General features: G+C 35.6%; 1 protein-coding gene across 1 annotated transcript; it reads right to left on the bottom strand.

Moving 5' to 3' along the window:
* Positions 1-3,471: 3,471 nt before the first annotated feature.
* Positions 3,472-6,606, bottom strand: LOC117612714 (small nuclear ribonucleoprotein E-like). Its single transcript, XM_034341382.1, has 6 exons — positions 6,328-6,606; positions 6,186-6,212; positions 5,998-6,060; positions 3,971-4,049; positions 3,841-3,886; positions 3,472-3,707 (listed from the first exon to the last, which is right to left on the bottom strand). Exons 1-6 carry the CDS (start codon positions 6,367-6,369, stop codon positions 3,698-3,700), a joined length of 267 nt encoding a protein of 88 aa, XP_034197273.1. The 5' UTR covers positions 6,370-6,606; the 3' UTR covers positions 3,472-3,697.
* Between the last annotated feature and the right edge of the window lie 9,869 nt (positions 6,607-16,475).

Genomic DNA, 16,475 nt, shown 5'->3' with positions numbered 1-16,475 from the left:
CCGTTGAATTTATCCAATGACGAGTGACCACAAATCTCTTGGACCCCTATAGTCCAAGAGATCAGGACTATATATATATATTATTAAGTAGAAAGAAAAATATCATATACATCTTACCAACTCACGCTACTAAACTTTTTGCATCATATTACAACTTTTATTAGACTATCCTTAATACATGGATGTCCGCACGGTAATAACGTCCACATAGAAGAAAATGTATATATATATATATATCCTAATTGATGGCTAATTTATTTGTTCATAATCTTCTTGTATTGATTGGCTTTCTCTTACATTGCATCCAATGTGCTCACATACCAAAACGTCTATATTTATTTTCATATCTTCTGCATTGTAAGAGAATATCTCATAATTATACAAGGATATATGAACCAGGTACATGAACCGTGAAAAGGTACTTACAAGGGATCTTAGAAAAGTGAAGATTTTTACTGATTTTGAAGGTCACAGTTCCATACAGCTATACAAAAGTGTACGCAACACTCCCTGAACCAGTAGCTTTAGCCTAGAATCACCAGTGTCCTTGTCTCAGTTTGTGTTTTTATGTCACAGAATATGGACGTTTAGTTGAGGGGAGAGCCATTCAGACAGAGGGAAAGAAAAGTGGAAGAGCATTAACCAAGATGACAGTATTTAGCTATTCAAATTAATGGTTAGCCGTTGGAATTTCTTTGAAACAAGTTGCGCCACTTGTTGGCTAAAGATTTATTATATGAAACACATACATGACATACATAACATGCTTTGTTTCTGGTTCAAATTGATGTTAATTATAAGTGTCTCCTACTAATTTGGAGGGTTGGTCTGGAATATTGTTCTCTACCATTGCTTTTATTTCTGCTAGCTCTACTTACTGTCTGTGGAGAAACACTATATATGCCTAGCTACAATTGTATGTTTCACTAGGCTTTTTAAACGACTATATAAAGTAAAATTATTAAAGAATTATTGAGAACAAAAGCATGTACTATGTACGATAATTTGGGCCGAAGAAATTTGTGGAACTGTGTTAGATTCCAAATTTGCAGGCACTTTACTTGGCTTTCAACCAGAATCTTGCTACAAAAGAAACTGAATAAATAATTGCTTGAATTAAGAAGCTAGAGTTCAATTCTCGTCCTTCCTCTCTTTAAAGATATCTTTAGAAAAATATCTTGTACACGCCGTTGTATCGAATCGTTTTTCAAGCCAAAAGTAGGCCTCCTCTGTACAAAAAGAGCTCAAGGGGACATCAAACTTTGTTGTACAATTGTTCTGAAACTACCTGAGAGAATATTATGTGAAGGGAATGTTGAGGGTCACAAATCTAAAGGACTCTGTGCTCTTTAAAAATTATAATATACTTGCACATCCAAACAAAATTTAACTATTAACCTTAGTTTATTTAACAAGCTCAAAAACCAAGTTGCAGATTGCATATCAAAAGGCAAGGCAACCTGAATTTCTTAAAACCACGATATTGATTGCAGAAATGGGGAAGATTTGGAGATTTTATAATCATTGATAACAGATTATTGTACATTAAGTTACTAATTATCGTTGTCGGACTTACACTAGTGTTACTTATGAGAGCATAATGGTAGTGTACGTCCGACAATGGTAGGCATAATCTGTACTTATGAGAGCTTTAATGAACAGACAAATACTTAATACATTTATTATAGTGATTCACAAACTAGATACAACTTTTTTGAATAAAATAACATTATAATACACTAACGCAGCTCAGGCATTTCCAGTTGGGTTTACAGACAGTTGAGGTTGGACATCAGATTCTGACGCAATCTTCTTGTGTATTCTGTCAATGAAAGCAGCAGCTTTGTCGTCAATGCCGGGCTCAGCTACCCACCGACCTCTGTCCTCCACACTATGCCACACCCTTCCTACACTCGTATACGAATCCTCCACCACAAGGGCGGATATGGCTAACTTGTCACCTCCCCTGCGAGGCCTCCTCGACTTGAACAAGCTGAAGAATGAGGAGGAGGAGGGTGTTTTCTGCCTGTTGTTGCCTCCCATAACTCTTTTTTGACACAGAGATATTAAACAGAGGCTTAAAGAGATTTTGAGATGAAGAAAGTTCAAAGGTTACTCTCTTTGGTTTGTAGTGGCAATAAGGGAGCTGTTGTGTATTTATAGTAGGGTGGAGAACCTTGGAGGATTCAGAAAGCCAAGGAAGTAATGGGTGGTTGAGATCACAAATAAGACCAGAGAAGAAGAATATTTCCTATGGTCCTCTGCTTATTTCCTATGGTCCTCTGCTTTCTCCATTGACCAAAACAGACTTGAAGACATTATGGGCACTTTTATTTTTCTCAAGTAGTGTCAAGAAGTTGTCTTTTTCTTCAGAAAGTAGCTTTGATTCATGCATGGTTAGGTACTTGTAGAGTTTTTGTTTTTATTTTTAAAAGGGTTTCCTTGTTCCAAAAAAGGAAAGATAATAAGGATTCTTCAGGGAAGGCATCAGATGGTATGCGTTGCTCAGAAAGTCAGGTTTCCTTCTTAGGCAACATTGCATGCAAGCCGTCTAGCTAAAAGCTATCTGAAATTTTTACTTTACTAATAAATGCCATCTTTTCAAGTCAGCTCACTAAAAATTTTCAAGTCACTAAAATAATATGGTTTCTTGCTAGCTGTTAATCACATTGATTAACTAAAGTTAACACAATATTAAATTCTTAAGGAGCAAGGGATTTTGGACCAATCTGAATAAACTACTCACTTTTGTCTATTGGTTCTTCAGTTTGGGCTTAAATTTGAGTCTTTCAACTCCTTATATTGATTTCAATTACAAATTAGTAAACATGCTATAAATAAAAAAAATTCCAGAAATTGGGTCAGAAGCCTATGGAAGTTACTGAAAATACCCATTAACCTATTGTTGTTTAAATATGGGTGATGTGTGAGTTTTTTTTTTTTTTTTGGTTAATGTCAGTTATATCTGGGTAAAGGTAGAAATAGGAAATGGGATTGATATCTTCTATCTTTGATTGTTATGCTCTTAGTTTGACCCATAATTCCTTCTAGTTGTCTCTTGCTATGATTTGTCTTACTGCCTAAGCCTTGGCGTTCTACGTTCATAATGTTTTACTACTGAGCCAATAAAACCTGGGATTAGAAACCCAAAATTAGGAGTTGGAAAACAAGAGGAAGATGATTATTTTACAGCGAAATAAAATTATCTCAACCTAAAAATTCATAAAACACAAAGAAAACAACATAATTGAGAACGAAAACAATTGATTCATTCGAAAGGCACCTTTGATTTTCTTTTCTTCTTTTTTTTTCTTCCAACAAAAAGAACCGTAATTAGGTCAAACAGGGATGACGAACAATTTGTTTCCAAATTAAAAATGGTTGGCAATCTATCTAATCATGGTTGAATTGAATTACCATTAACATACAAGGTTTTGTGCAGAAAGCCTAACAAGGGCGAGGGCGATCAAATGCAAACACAAAGTATAAAGAATTCTGCATCACAAAACAAGATAGTATCAGTAATACCAGTGAACGTATATCCGCTTGCAATTAAGATTGTCAATACATATCTCACTACTCATAAATGACATCCAACATACATTTGTTTTAGAAAAGCAGTAAATCTAAATAGCTCAACCTCCGTCGCATTAAAGATACACTGTAGCCAAAGTTTCTGCATTTGCTAGATTGGTCGTCATTTCCCCCTGGAATTTGGAAAAGATATTGTTAGAGAGAGACAGAGAGACTCAGCGAGCGAGAGGGGGGGAGAGAGAGAGAGAGAGACAGAGACAGAGACAGAGAGGCGCACACACACACACAGAGTTTCAATTGACTTACGTGTTCATCATCAGAGTTATGTTATCTCCTTTCAGAAGAATGCGTCCTGAAAAAATTAAAACAAAACAGAAACAATTTAGAGATTGCACAAGCATAGGTTAGCAGAAGAGCGAAAGGCGAGGAGACTCACCCAATGACTTTCTGGTTTTTTTCTTGATGCTAACTTCTTCGGCCTCATCCAGAACCAAATTCATATACTCATCAAAACCCTAAAAACACAGATGACCACCAAAGAATTTACGACATTATGGTCAGATATATCTACATATAATATATGCTGACTAATAATGGGAATATATAGTGATAGAGAAAGAGATGGAGAAAGTACGCATATATGATAATGCATATTACATCATTGCTATGTCAGCTTCTCATTTATGACAAACGTTTGTTGGAGAAATGGAAGACTATAAAATATGCAACTAGCTCATATGTGAAATATGGAGATAATCAAGCAGAGCAAACATATCCTCAACCAGTTAGAAAATTAGGAATAGTAAGGTTCAAGCCATCGCATACAAGGCACCACAAAAGGAAAGGTAAAATTGTGTTTGCAAGTACATTGAGAGAACAAGTCAGACAATATGAAAGCCCTCTAGTGGAATATAAATATAAATGTAAAATTCAAACTTCCAGGATATCCTGCTGTTTACATTGTTTCTTACTTTTTCCACTTTTCTACCTATTTCCCATCTTCATCAATAACTAACATCTTCATCCAGCCACATAAAGCTGAACTTCTAGCACATTCATAACATTTAGACCCACAAGTTGGAGGGATGTATGATTAGTTTTGTCCATTTGGAGCAATTGAAATTCTAAAGGGCATAATCCAAGTTCAATCTTATGTATTACGTGCAATCACTTGTAAAAAAAATGTGGTTTAAAACAAAGTGTTAGTACAGATTCTAGAGAATGGCAAAAGGGAAGAAGGAAAAGTTTGAGAACCCAATACGAAATCAAGGCTTTGAAATGTATTCCCTGTACTAAAGGCTCTTATGATCTAGACCCAGCCGGTTTGTAGACTATAATTTGAACCTAGACATAGTTACAAAATTGGAACTATATCTGTGATGTTTCAACAAAAGTCCCTTTCAAAAAAGCACTCCATACTCTTATTATGCGTAGTCCTGCCAAAGTCTACCATAGTCCTGCCAAAGTCTTTACCAGAACAGTGTAGAAGCATGTCTCAACAAGGGAAGCATGAGACAAGGGAAACATGTTTTAGCAACTGACCGATAGTAACTGTTCGAAAACTAATAATCTCCCAGATCAGAAGCTTCCACATTTTTCTTTTGCATATCTTCTACTTTATTTAGCAAACTAGTTTTCCACTCAAATACAATAATCGTTCATAGCAGATGGTCATACTTCTGCACCCTCATTACACAAAATACAAATTCCTCCAAGAAAAACCCTGCAATATTCTTAAGATCTACCAAATAATGCAGTACTAATTCTACAGATATAGATGTTTACCCAAGTTATTTTAAATGCATGATTCAGTCATTCCACAATGCACCTCTAGTTTATGTCTTTAAAATCAATAAGAACCCCAAATCTTATTCAATAGAACAAAAGCTAAAAGCCTAAAACTACATGTTATCCAATACTGTGTAATCTCTACAACAAATAATGTATAGTAGAACGTTCATATCTTATTTGAGCTCTTTAGCTACAGTGGAGAGTGTATAGCAAAAAATAAAGCTCCACAGACTCCCTACCCTCCTCCCTGTTTTAGAAATTTTTTGTTTTTTGTCTTTTTACATGTAGAGAATGGAAGTGATAAGTAATGAACTCTCTATTTATTACTTTATACTTTTACAAGCGTGCTCGAGTTTGTACAAAAGTAAATTGTTAGGTTTTGAGTTTGACTCTTCCTAAAATTCCTCAGGTTTACGGGTAAAATCCAACCAACAATAGAATACTTAAATTGAACACTAATTTTATGACAGTTAACAGTGACTTTTAAGCTTAATCATATGGGGAAAAAAGACACTTGATTCCCAATATGGGCAGATCAATTAGAAAGATAAATAAAGCCAAAGAACTCAATTTATGCTAATAAGCATCTAGCAACATGAACAAAATAACACTAAAACCCTAGTGGAGCCTGATAAAAATTTCGTTTGAAAATAAAAAACAAAACAAACTTACAATAATTCGGCCTTCAATCCTGAGGTCCTTCTGCTCAAAGAGCCATATCTGAATGCGAGCTTTCTGTATAAAAAAAATTCCAAAAAATAAAATTTCAAACCCCAACAAGAAAACCACCCGGGATGCGAGCTTTCCGAAACAAACCCAGATGACAAAATCGATCAAATAGAGTGACAAGGATGACTTACACTTTGAAGGAACCTGAAAATCAAGTTCTGCAGCAAAAAACCCCGAAAGAAAAAGGAAGGAAATTTGTCAGTGAATCATTAAAAAAAAGAGGCAAAAATGTTCAACAAAACGGAGATGAGGACGATGGAGAAAGAAACGTACAATGGGTTGGGTCATAATCCTCTGAACTTTGGTGCTCGCCATGGCTGCGAAATTCAATGGGTTTTGGGGTTACAGAAAGAGGTTTTAGTCGAAGAGACTTTGAAGAAACCCTAGCGACCCCAGGTCTTTCTTTTTGCTATAATACGAACGACAACTCTGTGGTACAGAGAAGAGACGCAGAGGAGAGCGGGAGAGGGAAAGAGAGAAGAATAAACGCAGAATGTTTGGGAGGGAGAAGAGTAGAGACGCAGTGAGAGAATGAGAGAGGAGTTGGCGGCGCAATCGAATCATTTGGCTGTATGAGTACATTCACTTTTTGAACCGTTAGATTTAAACAATTTTGATCCAAAGGTACAGAATAAGTTAATAAAAACACCCAAAAAAAACCCTTTATCAATTGACTCTGGCGAAAAAAAGATTGGGAGGGGACTCCAAGTTACGACCCAACAACTAATCAAATACATAATAAAACTTCAATTAAAAACCAAACAAAAGAGCAAATATACAACCAAATTTCAGAAAAATAATATATTCAACATAAACATCACAGGATCCCCCGCTCTCACTTTGCAAAGCTTGGAAAAATGCTTCATTCCGCTTCAGTGCACACTGGAATTCAAAGCAACCATTCTAAAAAAAAAACCATATTCATGTGTATACTTGTTGACAACAAAATGAAACAAGAAACACACTCTCAAGTTTTCATATGATAATACACTGGATAGATTATAAAAATAAAAACAGAAATCACGCGTACATCATTAAATTGAATTAGTTGGTGTGGATGCAAGCTAGATATTTCATTAAATCACATAAAAACATAAAATAATACATGTCTCAATTCATAAAACTTCATCTCTTGAATGGTTGGTTCATACTGTAAAGAAGAGATGTCATCGGACTTTAATTAATTTTTTGCACAAATTAAGGTCTCCACAATGCTAGGAGTCAATCAAGCCCAAAAGTAATAGACTACTCAACCACTCGTGGTAAAGCCTGATTTCAAAGCTACAGTTGGATGACAAGCACATCTTTTGCAATAAGTACCAAACCCGGATATTTAACCCCATTCAATTTCCACCACTTCAAAATATCAAAGTTAGGAACCACATTTTCAATATGATCGATTATGTACCTATCAATCTCATGTTTCAATATTACGTACGGTATCACTTGCTTGAGATTCTTTTACCCGATCTTCCACCAATTGTCTTCATTTCCTTCCCTCTCGATGCATGCTAGTGGTATTAATATTACTAGTGTTGAGGCGCAAAATATCTCACGGACGGTCTGTGCATATATTTAGGCCCAACGCATTATCGTGCTATAAAAGAAGCCTAGCCGGGGTACATGGAGGCCCATCAAATACAACTATGAAGTGCCTATGCAAGCTTTGATATTCATACCATACCAAGCGAGACTACAATTTGGCACATGGGGAGGTCATGGTACAAGTTTACCAATTCCACATGCAAACCTATAAAGTTTAACAATGTCACATGCCCGAGCTCACTGAGCCCACTGCTTCGTCAGACATTATCTAACACAGTCCGAAGCCACTGCAATAGAGCGTGGCCTAAGCATACTCGAGTACACCTAATTCATGTGCGTACCTTCGTCTTTCATATAAAACAGTTTATATGATTATTTTCTTCTAAATTAAAAGTGGGAGTTTTTCACATAGAGGGATAGTAGTTTATGAAGATAAACATGGGAATTCCAAAGTTATCATATGACCTAACATTCATATGCAACTCTCAAGAAAAATGTAGTTTTCTTGAAAAGTGAAACTTAAAATAAAGTAAAAGAAAGTTTACTTGAATCCCATATATTGGATGGTCATGTGTAGTATATCTAACACATGTGAATACTAGCTAGACAAAGGATTTAGTAGTCAAGAATGTCCCAAATATGGCTAAAAGGATAAAGGACAAAGATTTGAGGTGATGTGGAGACATCATAGATGACATCTGTACCATGAGTTGACAGTTAAGCTAACAGTCGCTTAAAGTATCGACATATGCAACTATAAGCAAGGTCCGTTATGAGTGATTAAAATTTTTTTCCCTAGGACATTAAAAGCGATTTCCTAAACAACGCATGAGTATGTCTTTTTAGCAAGATTCTGTAAAAGTTGTTTAGTTGCTGAATTGGAAGCTGAGAATGTATGTTTGGTTAAGAAAAACCAATTCCATTTGAAATAGTTTTAACCATAATACATCATTGATATGACTAGATACAATAACGATGAATTGGGGCAACAGCTCAAGCAAGGAAACAAGAGGTCTCATCAAAGCTTCAAAAACACACTAAGATAAATAAACTATGATTAGAATAATCACATGTTTGAAAGGATAACATGATTCTTAGATATGTTTCCATACTTGACATAGTAGTACCAATATGTATATGACATCGGCTTTGATTCGATGAACATTGTTGTCCATTCGAAGGTGTTTTAAATTTATAATACTCGCAAGTGCACAAATCGACTGTAGAATAAGGGTGTGTCAATGCGAGGTTGTTCCCACAAGGAGTGTGTGAAAAAGATGGAAAACTAATCCAACCCAAGTTAATTCAATTGCTAACCTAGTTGATTCAAAATTGATTTATTGGTTGAAAAAAAAATTAAATAAAGCATAAAAATTGAAAATGCAAATAAACTAGAGTAAGGTTTAAATGAATTAGAAAAATAACTAAGGTCTTAGATTCCATACCATTATTCCATAAAACTCTAATTAATTATCTAACAATTCCCATAGAGTAGCAACCTAGAAATCAATCTACTGTTTCTCAAGATATATCAATTAAGCCTGCATTTTAATGAATCTTATGTAAATTCTCATTCCCTTCATAAGTATAAATTTTAAGCATCCTATGTGAAAAAGATTATTTAATTACGAAGGATTAAATAAATTTGTATATTAGTAATACAAAACCAAGGATGCATTAATAGCTTAACTTAAATTCTTAACTACCACAAATACATGATAGAATTGGTAAAAAGAAAATTAACCTGTTAATCATGCAAAGCCGAAATTATAAACATTGAAGAATATAATAGTTGGGAATTGAAAGATAAAAACTAGAACTTTATTTTAAAATGGTATTTAATCATTAACATAATTTAACTAGACATAAATAAAATAGCAAACTAAATACAAAATAAAAACAAAAAACAAAAAGGAGAAGGAAAAATTGCATCATCAACCCCTTGGTTCCTTGCGTCACAACTCCCCAAGGTTCTCTACAATTATATTGCCATTTTTCCTCTCCCTCTCTTTGGTGCCTAATTACTGCACCCTACTCTATTTGGTGTCACCACAAGAACTGCACTCTATGTATGACTTGGTTTTGAAAGCTTGGGGAACTTCTCTATTTACAGGCCAACATACTCAACAACAACAAGCCACTAATCTTTTTTAACTCAAATACAATGCCATTTCTCATTCTTTATTCTTCTTGGTACAGTAATTCCAATGCTTCCGAATTACACCTTAAGCTGCGTTGTCTTGAAACACTGCTTTGATTGGCTGCTCCAAAAATTCTATAAGAATTATAGAGGCATCTTCAAGCTCTCAGCTTCACTCTCCAATTGGCCTTGCATAAAAATTCCACCAAAAAGTAGTATTTCCACGGAAAACCAATTAAGTGCTCTGGAAAGATTTCTTTGCTTCTTCAGGTTTAAGTCCCCAAGCAATTCCTTTTCTATGATCAATGCAAAGACAACACGGGCAACATATTAATTAGTCTGCACCTTAGACAATTTTGGCTTTGTAATTCAATTTTTAGAAAACTTTTTATTTACTTCACATTTTGTGAAAAATAATCTAATTAGTTCAAATAGAATAAACTACAAATATAGATTAGGAATAACAAATATGCAATAAAATACCCTTATCAAACATCTAATGTAGATGGTTATTAAACAAGTAAATGCTTGACTTTAATGCAAGTGGGAGATTGTTAGAAGTATGCCCTAAAAGCCAATCATTAAATGAAATCTTTCAAGGAAACTTTGTTTAAACAAATCATTTTGGTTAACACAAAAGGGAAAATATGTCAGCACAACTAACGTTCCATGCATGACCATTGACCTATTTGACAAGTCCATGGATTTATGAGATAAGGAAAGTGATCTAAAGAGGTTAGATGCAAAGGGACATTTCCCTATAACTCAAACCAAATTTTCCCTCTCATAGGATATTTCAACTAGGCATTGACGAACCACAAAGACCGGTGCGCACTCTATCTGCTCACTTAAGAGGATGACTAGTCTGGAGTCATTCATTTGTGGACACTAAGATAAGTGCGTAGGTGCTTTGCTAGAGAGTGAGTTCACTGAACGCGATCAAACTAAGGAATCTTGTATGGAAGTTCTACTAGCATGTCAAACAAGATTTCTTCGGCTGCAATAATGCAAGATTAATCCTTATACCTGAGGCACCATAGTTAACGTCAGGATCCTCAACAAGTCTATAGAGGCAAGTGACTATACGACAAAGGATATCAACTTCCAATAAAAGGGAGAGAATGTTCTAAAATATGATTCAGGAATCTTCGGGCAGAGTCGGAGTGCAATCGAGAAAGAGTCTTCCAATTGTGCTCATATTGAATCATAAAGCCAATAGAGATCACGTTAGGGATTTGACATCCCATTTGTATCCTATTAATGAGATCAAGAACATTGTGAAATAGAGAAGGATCAAATTGCGTTGTAATTCCAACTAAATGGGTTCTCCTAATATATTCTATATTAACTAGGTAACTGTGATATGTTGCTAGATGTCGCTCACAATTTGTGGAAGCTGCAAGTATTTTTCATAATTGGGTCCTCACAAAGGGAGAATTAAAAATGGGAGTTTTTAATTCACAATCGATAAAAGAAAGAGTTCATGATCACCCATGACCTTGCTAATGGATCGCACGGCCCTTAAGCTTACAATTTGGATAATAATGGAAGATGACAAGATCAACGGTTAAGTCAATTAATTAATTTGATTAATTGATTAAGATAGAAAATTAATTAAAGAGTTAATTAATTACATTGAAATAGAATGGGCCTTAGAATAGTTTGAGAAACTAAAGGCCCATGGGATTTTAGTAAAAGGGTCTTGAGAAGAGTCAAGTGGGACAAATTGGATCAAGAGGCCGAAGAGAAGGCCCACCACCCTATGCCGTCCAAATGGAGAGAGAGGGAGAACCTTGATGGAATACTTGGGTTGAACTCAAGTTGCGCTCCAAATGTGAGTTTTTATCTACCTTTCCCTCTTTAATTTCAATTATAATTTATAATGCACATCAAGTCTTTGAACCTTAAGATCCTTTGAAAGGTTTTTGTTTTTAGGGTCTAGGATTTTGTTTAAAGTCTTTCGTTGTCTATCAAATGAATTTTTGATAAACTAGATGTCTAAATGAACCTTGTTTTTGAGAAAAACACAATATATCCTTTAAATGCTACCCCTAATAAGTTGGAAATTGGAAATTGGTCTAACAGAAAAGGAGAGCATAAATATCTCAATACACTAACTTGCACCAAAACCCCTATTTCTGCCTGCCCGCCAACTTTTCTTTTCAGTGTCGTGCGACGCCAGCTTCCCAGATGACGGCGGCTATGACCGGTTACACATGTCCCGAGACGATCATTGAAGAAAGGGTTTCATATGTGGGTTCATTTCCCTTACTGGGTATTTTTTATTGTCGCGATTTATGGCTTCTTTGGAGTTTCTCCTATCTTCCTTGACAAAATCTATTACATCCTCACATTTATCAAAGTGATCTCATACATCTTATTTTTCTTTAATTGGTTTTCTCACTAGGAAAGGAGGTAACAGTGAAAGACCACTCAGTTGAGGTGGTGTTTGTTCTTGAGGTTGAGTTTGAGTTGGTGTTTGAGATTGAGTTTCAGGATTAGGTGTAGTAAGTGACAGTGATCAAGTTTTTTTTTTTTTGGTTGCTTTTTGTGTCATAAATTAATTTTGACCCATATTAGAAAAATATGGGCATTTTGAGACGGAAAACAAAAGTGTATTTACCTTGACCACCTTTTTTTTATTTTTATTTTTTATCAAAAGGAATAACTCATTCATCATTTTCACCAAAGAAACGAGAGAAAGTTTACAAAAAGCGGAGGGTGTAATTATGGCCTCATTAAAATCTTGCCATAAAACCCCTAAAGGAAAAAAAATCGGGTCAAGGAAAAAGAGTACCACTGCACCTTTAATAAAACATCCAAAACTCTACTCCTAAGTTCTATCCTTGTCTAATATTTAGTTATTTAAAGGCTGTCAGTACATACACTACTCCTCCAACTCCATTCTCACAAAACCGCACATAAACCCATCACCTTATTCTCATTACCACTCTCGCTCCCCCAACTAAGTCTTTTTCTCTCTCTCACTCACTCGTTCCCAAAAATACAAAATGGGGAAATACAACACCGTTTTTCGATATCCACGTTCAATACTAAATCTTTATAGAGGCTGTCTAAAACGACGATTCGTCCCAACTTGGAGGCAACCACGAGGGTAGGTGACAATCCAAATCAACATGCGTGATTACGAAAAGAAATTTGAAGTGCCGGTGGACAAAGTCAAAGTTAATAAAGTAGCTGGAGAAGTGGGCATCGTAGCATCGACCAAAGAACTCGGCATGACATTGGGGCAGTGCTTATCCTGTCTTATCTGATTGGATATGGTCGAATAGGAAGCATTGGGAGGGGTCTAACTGGCGGTCTCTCCGGTACTATATTTGTAAACAAGAGATCGGACTTGAAGATCCTTGATCCTTGACATGTAAATAAGGACCTGGAGTTCCTTGATGATGTAACAGTATTGTATTGGTTAATATGTCGTACATATGAATAATAACGGTATTGGCAAATGTACACATGAATAGACACATATTCATGACTTGATGAATAGTATCGTATACATGATGAATAGTGACGTATACATAAATATTAACCATTTTGGGTAAACCGTCACTATATACAAAAGGGAACCTGCAGTTCCTTAAATCATGGATGAGCAATTAAATGAGATGCCAGAAGTTCCTCAAAATATGGACAATTATGTAAGGGCTTGAAGTCCCGAAATATGTACAGAAAATTGTAAAAATGTCCATACCATGAGAATATGTGATTTTGGCCCGAAGTTCAAAATCTAAGGGGATTGAATGTTCATACCATGAGAATATGTGATTTTGGCCTGAAGTTCAAAATCTAACAGTGTTGAGAACATGAAGTTCCAACAATTAAATGGACAACCCTTGAGGTACTATTGCAAATTGTGGTATGCCACATATTTCTTTGGCATAAGAAAATGATGAATTTAATAAAGTTCGATTATGTTATAATCGACACCTCAAGGAAGAAATATATTTTATGAATTTCGGTTGTTAAGAATACACCGTGACATGGATAATATCAGGATGAACCTCAAATGATGAATTGAGGCTCTCCACATATTTTGTTGTGTTATATGATATGGGCTGGAAGCCCATGGATTCAAATATATGAGAGATCCCGAACCTGAAGTTTTGGGTGTATAGTAGTTGCTCTTTACTACTATATTGCAATATTATCATGGCTTTTACTTAATTCATATTTCATGCCTATTTGAAAAGAGGCGAATAAATTCTGAGGACGTGTTTAGCTCGGGCCAGAAGTTCCAGACTCACATGCATTGAAATATGTAATCTGAGAGATTTGATGTGGTTATTTGAACTTATAAGGCAAAAGGTTCCAAATCGTCATTTTGAAAAAGACGTAAAAGCCATAGGTGCAAGTTTAAGAATTTGCGCAATTATTATAACAGGAAAGAAGGCATACAACAGATAGATTTTTCCACTTGCAAGGAAAAGCAGGCTCTGCAAAATCTATAAAATTACATTATGTTTTGGAAGCCTCTGAAGGAAGAGGACGTGCCTCTTAAGCTTAGCCATCAGCTTCTCGTGGTCTCCCAAAATCTTTTCATTGGAAACCTGTGTCATGTCTAGCCTTCTCAGTGTATCAATGGAGTACGAACTCACCAGTTTCAACAAGTCATTGTTTTCTTCTCTAAGTTTCTCAACCTCTTGTTGAGACTCATGAAGCATTCTCTGAAGAGATGAATTTTCAGTGGTCAGCTCCTGAATCTCGTTTGCTCTAGCACGCAAACGATCAGCCATGTTAGAAATAGAAGCAGCACTCTGAATGCTAAAAGTCATTGAGTCATCAATAGCCTCTTCATCAGACCTCACTGATAACAGCATTTCATCCATTGGAATAAGGAAATTCCTAGCTACTATGACAGCAGTCGCATCATTCATCATCACAGAATCATTAACCGTGAGATGACAATTTTGGGATACAAAGGATGGACACCAGACTTTGGCTTCACGAGTTGTGTTGGGAGCAACATTTAAATCAAGATGGTTTGGGCGAGAAGAAGAGAAAGCCATTTTTAGGAAGGTTTCAAGGAAAGTTTTAAGAGAATCTGAATTTTCTGAAAATGGAGAAGTTGAGTTGAAATGCAGTTACTGCAATCAGGTCTTGCAGAGGCAATACCTATAGGCGGAAATATGACAACAGTTTCCAAGATACCAATATTCTCTCGGATCCCCATATTCTCCTTTTCTTTCCTAGATTCCAAAACTTCACGCGGCCTCCATTAATGTCTGTCGGCACTTTCGGCATTTTCAAGTATTATTTTTGTCAAAGCCGATCTTGCTTTGCGGATTTCATGGAGCTACTTTTTCAAAAGCACCTTGAGAACCTTGTGAATTTCTGTGGTTAATTCGAGATTCATCGGGCCTAACTATTCCGCTCATTTATGTATAAATGTGATACTAACGAAATTTTATCTGCAGAATACATATGGTTTTCTTTAGTTTTCTCCATATCTAGTGATGTAATATCCACCTGTTTTTCTTATCAGTGAGCAGTCAATGTGCTTGAGAAGTAAGACTATATCTGATCATCCATTCAAGAAGCGAGACTATCCCTGATCACGTTTCCGCTACATCGGAGAACTGTAAAGACAACCACATGCTCTAATCTCATGAAGTTCTTATAGACTAGGAGAAATGAGAGTTTGTTGTCTGCTCTCACCAGCTTCCTTCCTTGATTGCTTACCTTATCCTACAATTAATATCACAATTTTTTGCATTTTTTATGTTTTTATAACTCTCTGTTCATAAGGGGTTTGATTCCTTTAGAACGAACATCCGAAAAAAGAATCCATGAAGTGATCCTAACTATGAGGGTTATTTGTTTTTGACAGAGAGAAGAATTGTGATTTTTGCTCTTGCAGGATATAACTAGATTATCAAGGGCTACATTATATTTACTAGGCCGATACGAGCTTGAATGATACTTAAGAAAAGTTTCTCCCACCTAAGGATGTAAGCAATACTTGTGTTATTTTATGCTTATACACTTATTTTGATATTTTGTAAAACATCTTGAAAGGTAACCAAATGGGGAGATAAGGCCGTTCCAAAAGAACGCCATGCAAAGGACCATTCCAGAAGAATGGCTTGTATTATTCTGATAAGTATTCATGAATTATTAATGCAAATTTCACGAATTGCAAGATGAATACATTAATGACACACTGCATAGATTAAAATCCCATAAGAACAGAACATGGGTATAGCAGTGATTAATATGATGCGTGTTTGTTGCGTAGCAAATGATATAGATTGAAGTCCCGAAAGGACAATCCTTTAACATGTCAATATTGATACAGGTGTACGCCTAATGTATAGCAATTTATATGGGTTAAAGTCCCATAAATTAATTGACATGTATGTATTAATATGTGGCATGCCTGCAGCATGACAGATATATGGGTTCTAAATGTTCCAACTCCCTAAATGAAGATTATCCATGCCCTATTGTAAAATAACGCTCTATTGGAGGTTATGATCCACATTCTCACAGAATTCATCTTATAAGAGATGTCTGTCTGGAAAAAGACAATAAAAGCGTCCTGAAGTGGCTTGAGTACCCAAAAGCAAAGAAATGCTTATAATTGATGCATGCACATGCACATGAGAATGATGGGATCACGAATTGATGAATGACAATTTTTGGTTTTGGAGTAGCTACTCAAATCATCAATGGGTTGTGTTGATTGGAACCACGTTCTATTATTAAATGTCGA

Source organism: Prunus dulcis, unplaced genomic scaffold, assembly GCF_902201215.1.
Source record: "Prunus dulcis unplaced genomic scaffold, ALMONDv2, whole genome shotgun sequence".
NCBI lineage: Eukaryota > Viridiplantae > Streptophyta > Magnoliopsida > Rosales > Rosaceae > Prunus > Prunus dulcis.
Note: the sequence above shows the minus strand (reverse complement) of the source record. Positions and strands in the feature narration are given on the sequence as shown.

Excerpts from the sequence above, each read along its gene's own strand:
- LOC117612714 (XM_034341382.1), bottom strand. The coding sequence starts at position 6,369 with ATGGCGAGCACCAAAGTTCAGAGGATTATGACCCAACCCATT. Across the intron at positions 4,050-5,997 it reads GGATTGAAGGCCGAATTATT|GGTTTTGATGAGTATATGAA; the intron begins GTAAGTTTGTTT and ends CTGTGTTTTTAG. Across the intron at positions 3,887-3,970 it reads AAAAACCAGAAAGTCATTGG|GACGCATTCTTCTGAAAGGA; the intron begins GTGAGTCTCCTC and ends TAATTTTTTCAG.